Source organism: Oreochromis niloticus, linkage group LG5 (assembly GCF_001858045.2).
Source record: "Oreochromis niloticus isolate F11D_XX linkage group LG5, O_niloticus_UMD_NMBU, whole genome shotgun sequence".
Classification (NCBI taxonomy): domain Eukaryota; kingdom Metazoa; phylum Chordata; class Actinopteri; order Cichliformes; family Cichlidae; genus Oreochromis; species Oreochromis niloticus.
Genome location: NC_031970.2, coordinates 24,457,474 through 24,475,494, shown reverse-complemented (window position 1 = coordinate 24,475,494; position 18,021 = coordinate 24,457,474). Strand labels below are relative to the sequence as shown.

Genomic DNA, 18,021 nt, shown 5'->3' with positions numbered 1-18,021 from the left:
ATCGTGCTGACCAATAGATTAAATATTTAGAAGTCAAAAAAATGATAACTCAAATGGAAGATGACTTTTCATTCTAAAATTAAAGGACATTTGATTTTTAAAGTGTGTATGTTTATACTCAACTGTTTCCTTTAAGAAACAGTTGTTTAGTTGTGACTGTGGCACAAGGTAACTGTGGCACATTTTCTCAGCAGATGTGAAACTGTAGCTTTTTATTTCCTGTATTTCTCGGGACTTTTTGTAGTTTAAAAAAAGCTGGAATTTTTAAAAGCAGCTCAGCAACAAACAGGTCCTTCAAAGATTTAATGCCTTACAAAATTGAACCCACTGACAGCACCCATTCAATTTCAAATCCATGAAAACTATTAAATCATACATCTTGCATAAGGCACTTAGTCATTCTCCTTCTTTAGATTGCCTTGGGGCACTGTGCGTTTGTGGGTAAATTCTCTGGAAAATGTACCTGCCTATTCTGTTGTAAGGACTGGGGAAAAAACACCACAACTTCCTGATATTTTTGTCGTACTGCAATTTATCTCAGAATACATGTGTATTTGAGCTTCATGCCACAGCATGATAAGAAAATGCACAAAGATGTTATCAGTTCTATGTGTGTCTGGTAGTTCATACACTTTTGTGTATTCAGTGATCAGATTGTGACTTTCAGGGATGTAAATATCTAATGGAAAGAAACAGAACAGGGATGCTACTCTTTAGAAATTTAACTATGTTTGGAGGTGGCATCTGTTCTTCCTCGAGAGCACAAGAAAATGAGGTTAAATCGCTCACTTCTACGTGTTGACTTTTTCTTCATCTGACTATGGCTACACATTTATGTTCTTGGAAATGCAGTGACGTGGCTTACGCAAATAAACGTGCCAATTAAATATTATATCACAAGGTTTGTCAGCCAATGATTTACAATACATGATTCAAGCTTGACTGAGCACATCCAACAATGATTTCCATACGCAAATGTGGATGGGGGGGGGACACTGAGAGAGTGGTAAACAACACATGTGGGTGTTGGTTTCAACCGATAGGGCCGTGGCTGGGGCTATTGCTCAACAACACTCATGTACAACCAACTCATCTGACTGTGAAAGAAAAAAAGTGCTCCTACAAGCAGCGCTCACAGCTGCAGCTCATTCCTGAATGTACCAGCGCAATCCTCGAGGTCCTGTGTCACCAGTTGTTACTCTCTGTACCCAAGTCATTCCCTGTGTGAGCACAAAAGTAGAAACCAATGAGTTGGCCTGTAAACAAACTGACCTACACATCTAAACACTTGTCTCTGTTTTAACACGCAGAGCTCGACAGGCCTCACTGGGGACACATATATATATGTATTAGTCATATTTTTCGATGTTTTCCCCTTTTTAAAGGATGAGATATTTATGAAAAGTCTCCTCTCAGTTATTGCAAATAAGTTAATTAAGTAACAAAGGTAACCAGCAAGTGAATATGTATCTATAAATATTAACAGTAACAGTGGTTGTAGTCTTGGTAGCCGGGGATCGGTCAGCCAGGGCCTCCACTCCTGGCTGCTGCCCGGCACACAATGCACCAGACCCTTACGGCGCCTCCTGCGGGTGGTGGGCCTGCAGGAGGATGGGCCCATGTCCCTTTTTCGGGCTGTGCCCAGCCACCAGACGTTCACCCTTGGGCACCTTCCCGGTATTGGTATTGGATCGTTATTGAAATTTGCAGTATCGCATACCTCCCCAATATGATTGGCCCCTGCGGGGCCCCTCCTCCCAACAATATCATTGTACTACAGTTCCATTAATCTAACCACTGGATTAGAGCATGGATAGAACCAGTAAGATTGTAACGAAGTAATTTTTTTTGATTACTTTACTGAAGTACAGGTTTAATGTACTTGTATTTTATTTTATTTATTCTGTGTTATGCTTTCTGCTTTTACTCTACTAAATTTTGGATGCAAATATTGTAGTTTGTATTCCGTACCATTTTTGTAAAGCTTTAATGGTTAACACATTCACCTTATATGCAAAAGGTTTGCATTTCGAGGCTGGAAATAGACACAAAACTCAGCGTCAGTGGATCGCAAACTATTGTATTCCTAGTGCCAGTCCCAAGCCTGGATAAATGGGAGGGTTCCTCCAGGAAGGACATCCAGTGTCAAATCTGTGCCAACTCAAGCATGAGGATCCATCTGCTGTGGCAACCACACTGGAAATAAGGGAGCAGCTGAAAGTATCTATACTTATTTTATTGCTGACAAAATGCATTCCCACAGATCAAGCTTTCCAGCAAATATATAAGAAATTCAAATCAGCAGCAGGTGTAATACCAAAGAGATATACACTCACCAGTCACTTTGCTAACACTGGGTTGTCTTCAGAACTGCATTATTTCTTTGTGGCATAAATTCAACAAGGTGTTGGAAGCACCTCTGACATTTTGGGCCATACTGACATGACAGCATCACACAGTTGCTGCTGGTTTTCAACTGCTCATCCATGATGTGACTCTCCAGTTCCACCACATCCCAAAGGTGCTCTTGAAATCTGGAGGCCATTTGAGTACAGTGAACTCACTGTCATGTTACAGAAAAGTGTTTGAGATGATTTGAGCTACTGAGACATGCTGTAAGCAACCATCAGAAGATGGGTACACTGGTACACTGTGGTGATAAAAGGATGTATATCATCAGCAACAATAGACTGTGGTATTTAAACAATGCTTGTTTGGTACTAAGGGACCCAAAGTGTGGCAAGAAACTATCCCACTCACCATCACACCATCAGCAGTCAGAGCCATTGTAACAAGGCAGGATGAATCTACGCTGTTATGTTGTTTTCATCTAATTCTGATCTGACCATCTGAATGCTGCAGCAGAAATCAGCAGTCTGATTGGACTGTGACATGCTGTAAGCAACCAGCATGTCACAGTAGCTCAAACACTCATCAGACCAGTGAACCCTTTTCCAGTCTTCTATTGTCTCATTTTGATGAGCCTGTCTGAATTGTAGCTTCAGTTTCCTGTTTTTAGCTATTAGGAGTGGCACCCAGTGTGGTCTTCTGCTGCTGTAGCTCATCGGCTTCAAGGTTCAATGTCTTGTGCATTCAGGATTCTCTTCCTCATTGCTTGGTTATAACAAGTGGTTGTTTGAGTTATTATTGCCTTCCTATCAGCTTGGTGCAGTCTGGCTATTCTCCTCTGACTTCTCAAGAAGGCATTTTCACCCAGAGACTGCTGCTCACTGGGGGGTTTTTCTCTTCAGACCATTCTCTGTAAACCCTAGAGATGGTTGTGTGGGACAATCCCAGTAGTTCAGCAGTTTCTGAAACACTCAGACCAGCCCGTCTATCATCAACAACCATGACAGATTCAAAATGACTTATATCACCTTTCTTCATCATTCTGATGCTCACTTTGAACTTCAACATGTAGACACAGTCATCCCAACCATGTCTACATGTCTAAATGCACTGAGTTGCTGTCACTAGATTAGGTGATTAGATATTAGATATGTGGAGTTCCACAGGGTTCTGTGCTGGGACCAATAGTTTTTACTTTATACATGCTTCCCTTAGACAACATAATTCAGATTACACAACTATGCAGATTACACCCAGCTTTATCTATTTAGATGAGACACACCAATTAGTTAAACTGGAGGAATGTCTTAAAGACAAAAAAAAGTCCTCTAATGACCTCTAATGACCTCTAATTCTGAGAAATCTTGGAATTGTTTTTTGACCAGGATATTATTATTGGGCCCTAACACAGAGAGGCAGACAAACACTGACACTTTCACACCTACAGGCAATGTAGAATCACCGGTTAACCTGATCCCACACTTTTCTTTGGACTGTGGAAAGAAGCCGGCGTACCTGAAGAGAACTCATGCAGACACATGGAGAACATGCAAACTCAGACGGGCTCCAGGCTTTGGGTCAGCTTTTGCTATTTAAATGTGGGTTATACAAAATAGACATGGCTGTCCACATATTTTTATACACAACTGTTTTTTCATTTGGTACAGAAGTATATTTTGTTATTTTTCATTTAAAAAAAACCCCCATTTCATTTCATTTAGTGAGCTACATGCTGAACTTAGAGGACAGAAACCAAGTATTGATCTTATAGCACTAGTATCAGTCTGACACTATCGACATTTGGATCTTTCCACCCACCTCTACCACAAATGGGCAGAACATGCAAAGTCACAAGGGCCCCAGGCTGCACTGGAACTCAGTACCTAGTGTGCACTGACAGTGCTAACATCCACTGTGCTGCCCAAACTGAGGTTATTTCAGATTAAATATAACCCCCTCCCCCTAGCCTTGTTCTTGCTCCCCCCTGACATCTCATTAAGAAAAAATCCTGGATACGCCCCTGTAATTGTAACTAATTCAAACAAATAGTCCTGACAACCTCGGTTTAAGTTGGTTTAGTTAGTTGGTTTAAATGCCCCATAAATCCATAGTAAATGATTTATTAGACATTCTTTGTCACTTATAGACCCTTTGCAAAGGTTGTCTAAATATAAACTCCCGTTTAGCGTCTCCTTTAAAAACCACTACACTGTAATCTATATGCAGTGTGTACGTTGTTGTCTCTCTTACATTCACATGAACCCCCCCTCAGGTACCGCCAGTAAAACGTTGAGCTGGCTCCCACTACCCTCCCACTCCCTTTCCCCCTCCCTCCCGCTTTTCAACGGCCAAACTGCCGAGGCTGGATGTAGATAGAGAGGGGATTAGCTCAGGGTGGGGGATAGAGGGAAAACTTTTTCCCTCCTTTGTTTTTTTAAGTGTCGTTTATTTCAGTGTGAAGAAAAAGAGAGGGGAGGTGTGTGTGTTTGTGTGTGTGTGTGTGTGTTTGTGTGTGTGAGAGAGGGAGGACTGGTAAGATTTTCCAGAGAGGTGGACTGGGACGGAAACTGAACATTTTAGTTTGAAAGTTGGGTCGGAGTGACCGAGGCTCTACCCGGAGAATGGAAGCGAGCTGAAGGTCCTCACATCTGCAGTCGGAGCCTTTCTTTTTCTTTTCTTTCTTTCTTTCTTTTTTTTTTTTTAAGAGATTTGCATAAGGCAAGGCAGGGACGGGGGACAAGACCATGCAGCCGCTGCTGTCGGGTTAGTGGAGCTTGTGAGTTAGGGGAAGAAAAAAGGAAGAGCCTAAGGAGAGAAAACCGGTTTTCCCTTGAATCCTACCGCCGCTGCTTTTGTGTTTTTGAATTGTTGGCTGCTTTTCCTGCCTGACAGAGCCGAGTGTCACAGAAAAGTTTGAGGCTTCAGCAGCTCACGGGCGCGTCGGTAAGTTTGTAACTTTAACTTTAGGTTAACTTAAAACATATTTATTTGTGTGTGTGTGTGTGTGTGTGTGTGTGTGTGTGTGTGTGTGTCGTCCACAATGCCAGCCTACTCTGGATGTCATCTGCGGTGTTAAGTGTGTCAGTGGATATCTGAGTTCAGTTAACAGCGGTATGGAGACAATAGCCGCATATATTCCACTGATAGAGCTGTTGATGGCTGATTATAGTTGAATCCAGATCCTGACTGATCGATGCCAAGCTCTACAGCTGCTCCTCTTTTAAAGTTTTTTAAACTTGAGGCACGTAATGCAACTTATCCCGGAGCCTTTGGGCACAAAGACGTAATGATCGGGGATAATGCAGGCTTTTTGTGTGCGCACTGAACCGGACACTTAGACCAAAGTCCCACAGTAATGTGCTTTAATCAGTGGAGGCTAACAACTCAATGTTAGTTGTGCTAGAGTTGTGTGTGTAGGGAGAAATAAAAGTCAAGATCTTAGTTGAAGTGATCAACCCCTGCTGATTTGTGCTTTTAATCCGGGTTTTATGTGAGAGCCACAGGTGGTTTGTAACAACACCCTACCTTCTTTTGTATCCACCCAGCGTGCATTCAAGGATAACTATATAGTTACATCTTTTTATGCCTGTGGATGGCGTGCAAAGAGCCCTGCCCTGTGGTTCTGCTGTGTGATCCAGGGTAGGAGTGCCTCTTGGTTTTTCTGGGCAATATGATGACAACCTTCAGGTCCCGTCTTTACTGGGGGACCACAGTCTGCAGTTACAGCCCCTCCGTGCACCCCCCCACCGCCATCTACACGACCTACTCCTTCAGCCTGCACCAGATGGTTTTGAAAACTCCTTTGAACAGGCTGAGAGGAAGCCCTTCCCTGCTTTGGGGAAGGAGGAGAAGGAAGCGCGAAGAGCAGGGGCTGATGAAAGTCAGTCTGCAGATGTCAGCGTGGATGCAAGGGTCTCAGTTTTTGTCTTTTTGATGTTAGTAAAATATGCTTGCTCATCTAAAATCACCGAAACACAAGGTGACATTTCAGAATAATGTCAAACACTCTTTGGAGTGAATGTATGCACATCTTTAAAGCGCTTTGAGGGTCCCGAAAAGCGCTATATAAATGCAATCCATTATTATTATTATTATTATTTAAATTGACATCCCATTAGGACCTGGGTTACAGTCTGTGTTGTTACATTTTTTCCTCTCAAAGTGACCACAGGCTGGTTTTTATTCTTCTGACTAAAGCATTTATCTGCAGTTTCAAACCGATATGAGATATGTTTTTGCTAAAGATGGAATATCTAAGTTAAATGTACAAATGCAATGTCTTACAGCACATTGACAAGTAACATTTAAGCAACAAGAAACACAAATACACTCGTACATCCAAAATGCTGTTGGATGATGATTATTTAGAAAAGTTCACCTATGAAATTTTCAAGACATATGTGTTAGTGTGTCAGGCCACATGCTTGTCCTAGACCCCAGTACTCTGTACCTGTGACTCTCTCAGCTGCTAGGAAACTACAGCAAAGGTGTATTTCTTCAGTACTAAAGTAAGGCAAAAATACAGAGTGCAATTTAAATAGATGTAGGCTAAATGGACCTGTACTTATATAGCAGTTTCTTTACACGCACACAAAGTTTTTTGGCCAAAATGCTGATTTAAATAATTTGACAACATGTAAATTTTCCCATGCAATTGTGTTACATAGTGACGACATAAAACATCAAATGCAATGGAATCAGGTCAAATAAAATGTACCTGATTGGTATACATTTTGTTTATATCAGTCATGTTTTCCTAAATGATTAATTATATGAGAAAATCAACCCTTAATTTTATATATTTCAGTTGGATTTTATTCAAAATTATTGCTTTATATTTACGAGGGCAAAGAATGAGCACTTGAAGCTACAAGCCTCATTCACCCATTCACATACACATTCAAAAGCTTTTTATTCTATGGCTAGGCACCTTATCTAACATTCACACACACACACACACTTACACTCTGATGAATGAGGGGCAACCCAGGGCTCAGTATATATTGTGTCTTTGTTACAGTGCAGAAAAAAAATCTGCATTTCATCACGTTTTCATCAATTTTCTTTCACTCTAACCGTTGTCCTTTCTACAGATAGGACGCTAAACTGAGTGTTACATGTAGCTTTTAAAGAAGTAAAAACCATGATTTTGAAGGGGTTCTTCTTCCTGTTAAAAAGGAGATTTTCTTTCCCACAGTCTTCAAGTGCTTGCTCATAGGTGCTCATTCAATGGTTGAGGTTTTCTCTGTATTATCGTAAAGACTCTATCTTTTAATATAAAGTGCCTTGAGGCAGCCATTATTGTAACTTGGAGCTATATAGTTTGAATTGAATTAAACTGAATTCTCTAACATCCAAAAACTATTTAAAGTACTTTGTGCTACAGCTGTGACATGAGGCTGGTGCTGAGTTGGGGGAAAAAAATGAAGGACGTGTGATATTTTCAGCTTGTGACAGCACTGTAGGAGGTACAATTATTGCAGGCTGGAATTATACAGAGAGGGTTAAAGGCCTGCTCTAAATGACAGAGCTGCAATGGAAGTGCTGCAGACGTACTGTATATAGGCACAGCACTGGAGGTCCGAACCGCTGCTGTGTTACGGTCTGACGTCCCTTCCTCCTCTGTACTGGGCTTTCTTTACATTTCAGTGAGTGGCCTTTTGTCAAAGTTTCACGATTGGAGGTTATATTTAGACTCCGGCCTCCATCTCATTGTTCATCAGCCGCGTATATTATCTCATACACTGCCACGCTGGCGCTAACATATGGACATCAGACTCCACCACACGGCCTGCTAAACGCTGCTCCCCCACCACAAACGTTAATAGAGCGTTTGTGAATCTGCCCCTCCTTACAGCACATACGGTGCACTCACAATGCTAACTTACCACAGCACAGCTGATGAATGTACATTACACATTAGTATATTTTCACTGCATTAATGAGCTTTTCTCTGAGGTACAGTATACACTCATGCACCACTGACATGTGACTCTCTTCAAAAGGCTGCTCATTGTATTGCAGATTTTTTTCATGCCTCTTTATGAATAGCTCTCTGAGGATCTATTTTATTGAGGCAAAAGTCAGGCAAGCATGAGATGGAGAGATTAAAGAGCAGGAAAAAAGTTAGATTGCTGCTCATATAAAAAAAGGAGCCATAAGTGGATGTAATTGGGACCCAGGACTACAGGGGAAATGATTTTGCAGTGAAAATATAAACTTGACTGAATGTTTTAGACTGAATTAGAAATTCAACTAGTGGCTCTCTTATTGTCTTGCAGAGTACAAGGAAATACTGCCAATGTGCACTTCCATAACTCAGGGTAATGACCTAATTCAGGGACCCCCCACTGTGGAAAATAATGTTGTTTTTTTGACCTGGGTCAGTTTTGGGAGGCAAATAGAAGAAATTGTTTAACTTAAACTCAGCATTTAAGAGACTGTGGTCACAAGGCAGTTTATTATCCCCTCTGAATTGTTTGGTTAAAGGCATCGATTGCACTGAGTTTTGTGACATTTCTTTATAGACAGATGTACTGATCCCTGTGTGTGTAGGTATCTCTTTGGTATAGATCAGGACAACGAGGGAGAGAATACATGAAGATCTTTAAAGTGGGGGGAGTTGCAGGTCAGATTTGTGCAGTGAAAAATTAGGTTTCTGTTGATGTCGTAGTTCACATGTGGCCCTAAAACAGCCCTTGAAAGTATGGATTGATATATGGAAAGTTGTTAAAAACAAGTTGTTGTTAATTCACGTACAATGGAGTGAAAAACACTGGGAGACCTGAGTTACCTACGCCTCAACAGCTTTAAAAAATGCTGCTTTTTAAAGGTTTTGAACCACATAGCTTGCCCCTAGTTTTATAGCTCAGTTTATAAATCTCTGTGTGTATTGTGTGTTTAGTTTTTTGGCACTTAGTAATCTGAATGAATAAATAAAAGGACTACAGCCAAGAGTTTGTGACAGCTACTAATCTGTTTCCTTACTGCACATTTTCATACACGGATGCATATGAAGAAGAAATGCAAAGCCTGCGGGACTCAAAGTCTGGTCAAAGTGAAAACTGGCTGTCATGTGGTGCTTTGTCTGTTATGTAAGTTCTTAGCATACAAACATGGCAGTAGCTGCTATGCAAAAAAAACCCTTCTGAAAGTAGCCACAATCACGTAAGCTGGGGCATTATGACATAATTGAAAGTGTTATGTGTAGCTTAGCCTGTGAGCCGACAGATTACAAGCTTATTAATGTTGCATCACAAGGGTGCCTATCCTGCAACTTCCTAATGGTCAAATTTCTCAGGTGAAATGGTTTCTAAAGACACTGCTAGTTTTTTGACTTCCAGGTAGCCGCCTTGTTTTTCCTCAGCGTTGTGTGTTGATAATCCAGCTCTTTGATAGTGTTTTTGGTCCGTGTCACATACACAGGGGGTCAGTTCCTGCTGAAACCTGATGTTCCACTTCCTCATGTGGTCCTCAGTTTCCTGCTACGACGAGGCAGGAAGCTCAGCAGTGGGTCATTTAAAGTCTTGCTCAGTCTGCTTTAGAGTTAAAGCAGATGTTATTTTGATAAGTTTTGTGCTTAGCACAATATATATTATCATATTTTAAGACCCCAGCTGTGACATTAGTTCGCTTTATTCCCATTTTTATTTTCTTGACTCGGTTAGTCTTTCAGCTGGTTCAGGTCTTCGCCTTGAGGAGATATAATTTAAACCAACAACTGTTGAGACCCCAGTGCATCTCGCATTCTTGGTAGGGTCTTCCAAGTGAAGTTGTCAGACGGCCAGGCCATAACTCCGCAGGTTTCTCAGTTCTCAGCTGGCCCCGGCCGTCAAGTCAGAGAAACGCTCCCAGAATCTTTGGCTGCGATCGCGCACGCCCACCCCCTTGATTAAACACACCCGCATTAGCTATGTGGGGAACTTTTAGTCAGCCTTGTCTGTTCCTCAGCAGCTGAGCACTCAAATCTGTGCTGTTCAGGACAGCACCCCGCTGGGTGTGTTCAAGGGGAGGATACCCAAGGACAACATGTTATTCCAATAGCGCATCTGCAGCTGATACTGAGTGTGAGCTCAGTGAGCTTTGTAGAAGGGATTTGAATTATTACTTGTTCATTGTGTTTTAACAGTGCAGAGGTAGACAGGACACAAAGAAGGGAGGGAAATGAAATGCAAAAGACTTATTAAACTGTACACACTGCATTTCACAGTAATTTCAGGGCACTTTATGTTGTAAAGTATAGACCCTCCAATGGTGCAATATCCCAAAGAGAAATGGAACTATTTTCTGTTTTCAGCTGGAAGAAATCTGCAGCAAAAGCAGACTTGGGAGCGGCCGATCCACCTCAATGAAGACAAAACAGTAGAGACTAAAGAAAATACAATAGAGACTACAACAGAGAGAGAAGACAAAGAGGAAAAAGCTAAAATTATGGGAGGGACGACATAATGACATGCAGCAGAGGCACAGAAATTTATGGAGCCAGGGAGAGGAAAAGCTCAGGGCATTCATGATATGAGATTCTCCAGCAAAAACTAAATTCGCAAAAACTAAGGCGATCCTGATTGAGCAATAACTGTAAGTGTGATCAGAACAGGAAGTTTCAGGCCCGTTCATAAAAGGAGCTACACTGTCTGCCTCAGTAAGACTCCATTCTGCTTTTTAAACCTGTAGGAACCACAAACCTGCACTCTGAGGTGCTTTAAAGGGTTAAAAGCTATTGTGGACTTTACTGCAAACTAATGAAGGGAAGCTACAGAAATCTGATTCATGTTGCTAATTCCTCATTGTACTCACACTGCAACATTTTGGATTAGCTGACGGTTTGTCACAGCAGAGCTTTTATCTAAGAAGCAACAGATGCATGGGCCTATTTTTGAGTGGCAGTTTGAGACACATGGTAAGCATTTATAAGTATACTTATATGAAGGGCATTTTCCGGCCTTGTTTTCTAATGAGTTAATTTCATTGATGACACATGGCCTAATTCAAAGTATGTAAACAAGGTGCCAGCAGCAGCTGCAGCAGCATTATATCCAGTGATACAGCGAATATCAAATGTAAGCACAGAAGTAGCTTTGGGTATTTTTTCCCCCAGAAAATGTTAGTAAACGTATAAAATATGTACTTAACACTAACTAAAGTAACTTAACCTTGTAGCGCTGCACACCACGGTCACATGATTAAACTGAAAAATGTTTTCTACCTCTGACGTCGCACCTTGGGTCGAGCTTCTTAACCTGTTGCTTAAAGCCCTCGTTTTCCACCTTGTAAGCACAGCAATAATTTCCATTCACCGCTTGCTCTTCCTGTCATGCGAGGGGCTAGTAAATAGCTCGTCCTCACTCATTCTTATTCTGCTCATGCTATGGGCACAAATGTCCTAAAATCCTGCTGTTTCTCATTTGTCTGTTGTTGGACCCTCCCTGAGGAAGGGCTGGGTAGGTGTTATACTTGACCTTAAATGTAGATTTAAGGTTACAATTGATTTTTTTTGCATTCTAGGAAGGCAAGGTAAAATTTCATTTGACCTCTTTATTTCTTTATATAAATAAAATAAGGAAAATTTAAAAACAGGTTTTTCTAGTGATTTAAATGCTATAGAAATGTTTTTAAAAAGGCCCATTTTTGTCCCCCTCTACACCCAGGCTCCCCCAGGCTCGTGGTCCTGTGTGTGTGTTTGTGCCTATTATTAGCTTATGTGGGTGTCACATTTTGAAAATTTCCCAAATAGCTGCTGTAAAACTAACGAATTTCACTTTAATTTCCACTGAGTCATCAGAATTGAATTCATTCACCTTTGTGCAATACTTTGTTGCATGGGGAAAAACCAGTGATGCTACCTTCTGACTCAAAGCGCTGCCAGGCCAAAGTGCAGCCTCGGAGAGCTGCCTGTGTGGCTGTAGACTCAAAGTCTAGTTGACTTCTAATGACTCTGTTGCCAGGCTGCTTGTTGAAAATTCTGCATTGTAAGCTTTTTTTTGGTGGGGGGGCCTCCAGGGAGTTCAAGCGTTAAGACTGATAGCTCTGTCTTGTAGTTTAGGACCGCCCTTCATCACTTACCAGCCGTCTGAAGGCAAATACTTGGCTCCCCTCTTAAAGCAAACGACTTGGGATGTAGCAGCGTCCTTGCTGCTGCGCTCAGCCATCTTTATGTGGTCTCGTTTTTCATTCGCATGGTTTCCTCCGAGTGCCACTAGAGGTCACAGCATGGGCCTCAGAGTCTTTGTTTTGCCCCATAATGGCTCTATTCTCCCACAGCGGCAATGACTCCCAAGGCTGCTACACATAAGACACCATTGTGACGAAAAGGGAGGAGGCAGCATGAGGCAGAGGCACGGGAGTAAAACATGGGTGTATATGTGTGTGAAGCTGAGGCAGATTACTGTTAAAATCCTGCTGAAATATGAGCGGATCTCTAGTTTGCGAGTTAATTAAGTCATTATCTTAGCAGTTAAGATATGAGATCCAACAGTAACCAGATATGTGAGAGAAAGGAAGAAGCCTGGGATGTTATTTCGTGTTAGCGCCGACGACGTCTTCTTCCAGTTTAACTAAACCTAAATAGACGACGACAAAGCGTTCATTCAGAGTCCGGCCTGTGAGTGTAAATGTGGAGTATTGTTAATGTGGAATGACAGGAATTACTATAAAAGTAAAAATATTTAATAACGGCCCACAAATCTTTGTGGTAAACATTATTCAGGTTGGTGTTGTTGTAGTTGTTTAGAGCCAGTTAACTACCCAGGACTTTAGTCTTATACTAATTTAAAGGAGTAACGATGCCTGGAATAGAAAAAAGACATCAAACTTGTAAAAACTGTTAAATAAATGAAGAACAAAATTTTAAAAGAGCAGCTGTTTCATATCCACACTGACCAGGTGTCATAATAACACCAGCTAATGCAAAGAGTCTTTGACACAAACCAGCTGGGTTTAACACTGAGTTGAGTGTACACTAAAAGTCAGCTCTACTCATAAATAAAGCGCATCAGCCAACTTTGTTCGTTTAAATTCATTTGACACCTTAAGAGAGTCATGCATAAACAAAACTTTCCCCTTCTCTCACATGACCGCACCTTTGGTAACACGAGGAGGGAGACCGTAGTACTTCCCCAGCCAGAGGTAAACAAAAGCCTCTAACAGTAAGGGATTTTTTCCCTTCTAAACCTCTTTCACAACACACTGACACGAACATCTGCTGGAAATTTAGTGCTTACTCTGAATTTTAGGAGGTAGCGTTAACCCTTAGTCATACAGAGAATGCAGAAATGTCAAAGAAAGACACTACTACCCTTTCCACCCACCAGCTGTCATATTTGCACCCATCCACCGATGCTGCCCGGACCTCTGTGCATAGCTGCGTCCCAGAGCTGAGTATGGGCCTTCATTGTAAGCTGGCGAGGGCTGATGTGAAGATTATAGTCATGATTGTAAACAGAGATCTGGCCCACAGCGGTCATTCTTGTTAGAAATGTTTTTTTTCTCCATTTTATTATGTGTCCTGCTGTAGTCAACAGAGAGCCCTTACAGCTTGGTTTCATTACTTTTTTTTTTTACATCTTTTTTTTTTTTGCAATCTTTCCATTTGCACGACAGCTTATTCCTTTTGGTTTACTGTTCCAATGAAGACACTGACAAATAGGAGTCATTATAGTCTGAGAATGAGGTTTTTTATTATGAGAAAAGTAAGATATGCATATCTTTAAGTCATTAATCAGTTTTGAAATGCAGGGGAAGCCCAGCAGAGTGGCACTGATCATGTAGTTTTTCTTCTGTGACCACAGAATAGGGACTTTGCAGTTTCAGTGACAGAAAGAAGAAGGACAGAGAGGGGAAAACAGGCAGAAGAACATGCGAGAGACTGCAAAAGAAAAGAGAAATTTCCAGTGGCCAGTTCATTTTTTCCATGTAAAGTCATTCTTAGGCAGGACATCCAAATTAGTCATTCTTCTGTCTGAGGAGCAGATAGAAGAAGTGTGTAGAGTTAAAGAGAAAACAGCTGCAAGGTGGGGGAACTTCGATGTGAAACACGGTGAGGTAAAGATGGACAGAAAGAGAGAAGCTGGTTATTAAGGAGAAAAGGCAGCACCGAATGTTCCTGAGTGTCTCAAGTAGAAACGTGAGTTAGTTGTAATCGGATCTCAGCTGCGGTGAGCTCATACAGGAGGCCTGCCAGCAGCCTCAGAGAGAGCAGTCCACCCATAAGTCTTTAGCCCCACTGCAGCCCTCTGTGGCAATCTGCAGGCCTGCCAGCTTAAATAGCATATATAATCTTTTAAGAGTGCTCGTTGGTGCCCTTCCTCTGAAAGAGATTATATAGAGTAGAACAGAAGGTGGTGGGGAAATATTAACAGTCGCCTGCAGTTACAAAAGTGGACTTGGGGCCAATTTAGCCCATAGATAAATCTGTGCCTTTGTTTTCCACGAAACAATTGGTGATTTTTTTTTTTTTTTAAGGAAAGGGTGAATTACTCAGGGGAGAGAAAATTAAAAACACAATCTGTTAGTGCTTAAAAATTGGGTGTAGAAGAGTGGTTTTCATGAGATGGTAAAAAGTGGTGAAGAAACATAATTCCTTTACCATGAAACCAGAGTTTGTTGACATATAAAAATTCCTTTTCAGGAGGATCTGAGCTTGCATATGAGCGTAGCGAGTGAATGAGATGTTTGACTGCAGCATTTAGGGTTTTATTGAGTTGCAGTGAGAGTTGCACATACAGAGCCGAAGATTTAACACCCTACTTCTGAATTACTTTATTTTCCGTGTTAATCAGCATTAAAAAACGCTGACTAGGATATGGTCACCCTTTCATAGGTTTCCTTGTTTTATCAGCACTTTTCTCTTCTCTTGCAGTCACCACACCTGCTCTGATGGACTTGAGATAACGCCCACAGCGGTCCCCGCCTTCCCTATCCTGACTTTCAGCCTGTCCCAGAGCCTCAAAGTTCGACACAATGACGGATCCCACTGGACTGAGCTCTGAGGGGGCAGGGTCGGCCATGGCAGATGCCTGTAGTTTGGAGATAGAGAGGAAGTATGATGTCATCCCTACCGTCATCTGCTCCATGTGTTGCCTGTTTGGAATCATCTACTGCTTCTTTGGTGAGGATCTCTGCTGGCTTACAGAATTTGAAACAACACGAGACTGCAGGCTCACGTGCAGTCTGCTGTTTTTGTTCTGTGCTTGTCTTCTGGTCAAATATTGGCCTAACTTCATTTTTAGTTTCCTTCCAGTTCTTCATTCTCTAATTTCTTCACTATACGTCTCGCCTGTGTGCCCTCCTCCTCCAGGTTACCGGTGTTTCAAAGCTGTCATGTTCCTGTCTGGCCTGATGTTTGGCTCGGTCATCATTTTCTTGCTGTGCCACAAGGAGCACGTGCTGGACACGCAGCTGAGCGTCGAGGCAAGCGCGGGCATCGGCCTCGGTATAGGCCTCCTGTGCGGCCTCGTCACTATGCTCGTGCGAAGCGTCGGCCTCTTCATGACGGGCCTGCTGCTCGGCTTCCTCCTGGCTCTCGCCGCCCTGCTGGTCACTCAGCAGTTCTACACACCTACCACACTGTGGGTGCCGCTGGGCGCTCTTCTGGGATCGGGCATGCTGTTTGCCGTGCTGACACTGCAGTGGCAGAAGATGTTCACCATGCTGTCTACCGCTGTGTTTGGGGCGGCTATCATGACAGTGTGTGCAGATTACTTTGTGGAGATGCTGGTTTTGGGAATGTACGTGTATGAATGCCTGCGCCTCACTCCCGGACAGGCGCTCTGCTGGTACAGCTGGGTCATTCTGGGTATCTGGCCTGCTCTCAGCCTCATAGGAGTGCTGGTCCAGTGGAAACTGACGGACAACAGCTTCTCACACACAGAGGGTAAGCGTGGCGCTTTCGTTCCTCCGATGAATCAAATCAAGCTAAGGCTTAAACTTAGCATCAAAGTTTTCTCTCCCTATAAAAGCAAAGTTTGGGGACGAAGATTCGTGCAATCACATCTTTTTTTGTGAAATCATTTAAATTTGAACTGCTGGAATTTTTCAAGCTTAGGTTTCCCGCATGAAGTGAAAATAGCAAACTTTTACTTTCACAAAATTAACATTCTTTTTCTTATATTACTTTCATAAATATAGACTCACATTTTTCAATCAGGATTCACAATTTATAAAAGTTGCTCTCTTACTTTCCCTTCACCTCATAGTTGTCATCAGTCGGAGACAGAAGAGAGTCCAGCTGATGCGGATCCGAGAGAAAGACGCCAAGAAGCGACAGCAGGCAGGTGGGCAGGAAGGCACTTACCGCCGTAAACCCACCCCAGTGAAACGTTACGCTGGGGATCTACTGGCACCGGTCAGTGTGGCAAACATGCCGCGTGCAGTAGCGATTAGACGTTAGACGCTGGACTTTTTTTCTAGCTCTTTGTTCGCTTCGCTAATCTCTCTGTTTGTCTTCTTCCTCTCCTCAGAGCTACCTGCAAAGTCTGCGGGACAGACAGATGGGCACCGGCACTTCCCTTAGCAGCCTGGGCGCCGCCAACCACACCACGATCGACTTAGACTACGACACTGGTTCCACGGTGCCCCTCACAGCCACAACGCCAGTCGTCAGGGTCTGAGCAGCACAAACATAAGAAGGGACTACTTAATGCACTCTGGTTCTCCAACTGTGTCTTCCTAATGTAGAGTAGAAGTTAATAACTGCTCTTCTATCCATGGGGTGTTTGTCCCCCTTGAACTGATTTTCTCCTCAGTGGGTCGCAGGTGTTCAGCAAAACACAGCGCTGCGGGAGAACGTAAGAGGATGAGGCTAAAACCACTGCAACTTCTGTGTTTCACAGGGAAACACAAGAAAAACCCCAACCCCAGACATGAACAAAAATAAAGGTCGACCATTTCCACTCTTCACTGAGCACATAACAGCCCAATGAGCCTCGAAGACAGATGTGTTTCTGTTCTGATAGTGAACATCACAAAGCAATGCTTGACATTACATGTACTGTACTTCAGAAGTTAGTCATCGCAATCAAATGTCGTGTTATTACCCGTTTTACCCTTTTCCCGTCCGGTCGTAGGATTTTTTTGTGGGGGGGGGTCTTGTCATTACAGTAAATTTGATTTTGTGTATTTCTTCAGATGGAGTATGATGAAAAAGTGAACTATAGGACCTGGCTGTGTGGAGTAAGACAAAGTGAAGTGAAAACTAAACGATGCGAGAGAGGGAAAAAAGCCTTTTGCTGGAACCCTTAGCGGGATCTTCTAGCAGCACTCTAACAAATTCTGTGATCTTTCTGTTTTTGCAATGTAGCTCCCATCAGAATAAAATGGGTGGTGATTTCCAGTCCACTTTTTACAATTTAATTTATATAATGTTCAAGTACCTTAGTAGCACTAAGTAAAAAAGGAGAAAAAAACAAACAAAACAAAAACAAAGCATGTTTGTTGTTGATTTGTAGATTTTTAAATAATTATCCAGACGTTGTTGGGATCTTTTTTTGCAGTGACTACACACGTGTTGCCTGAATCTGTAAATACCTGTTGATAGAAATGTCAAAGATTAATAAATTTGTTTAATAGTAAGCAGTTTTTAGTCATCTGTTGAGTCGGGGGGAGTTACTGAGACTGTTTGTCTCTCCGGGCTCTTAGCAACACTGCCGGCATTACTCACCAGATTTCTCATAGGCA

The 18,021-nt window shown here is 42.3% G+C and overlaps 1 protein-coding gene across 3 annotated transcripts; it reads left to right on the top strand.

Annotated features, from left to right (window-relative positions):
* Positions 1-4,688: 4,688 nt before the first annotated feature.
* Positions 4,689-17,916, top strand: LOC100706632 (transmembrane protein 198). Of its 3 annotated transcripts, none has more exons than XM_005469430.4 (5): positions 4,689-5,292; positions 15,206-15,454; positions 15,644-16,219; positions 16,542-16,619; positions 16,806-17,916. In XM_005469430.4, the coding sequence occupies exons 2-5, from the start codon at positions 15,307-15,309 to the stop codon at positions 16,856-16,858; spliced, it is 855 nt and encodes a 284-aa protein (XP_005469487.1). In that variant the 5' UTR covers positions 4,689-5,292; positions 15,206-15,306; the 3' UTR covers positions 16,859-17,916. The 3 variants fall into 3 exon arrangements, with proteins under 3 accessions (XP_005469487.1, XP_003441541.1, XP_019214526.1); XM_003441493.4 differs by having other exon boundaries at positions 4,690-5,292; positions 16,542-16,690; XM_019358981.2 differs by lacking the exon at positions 4,689-5,292 and adding an exon at positions 11,012-11,248 and having other exon boundaries at positions 16,542-16,690.
* Positions 17,917-18,021: the final 105 nt, after the last annotated feature.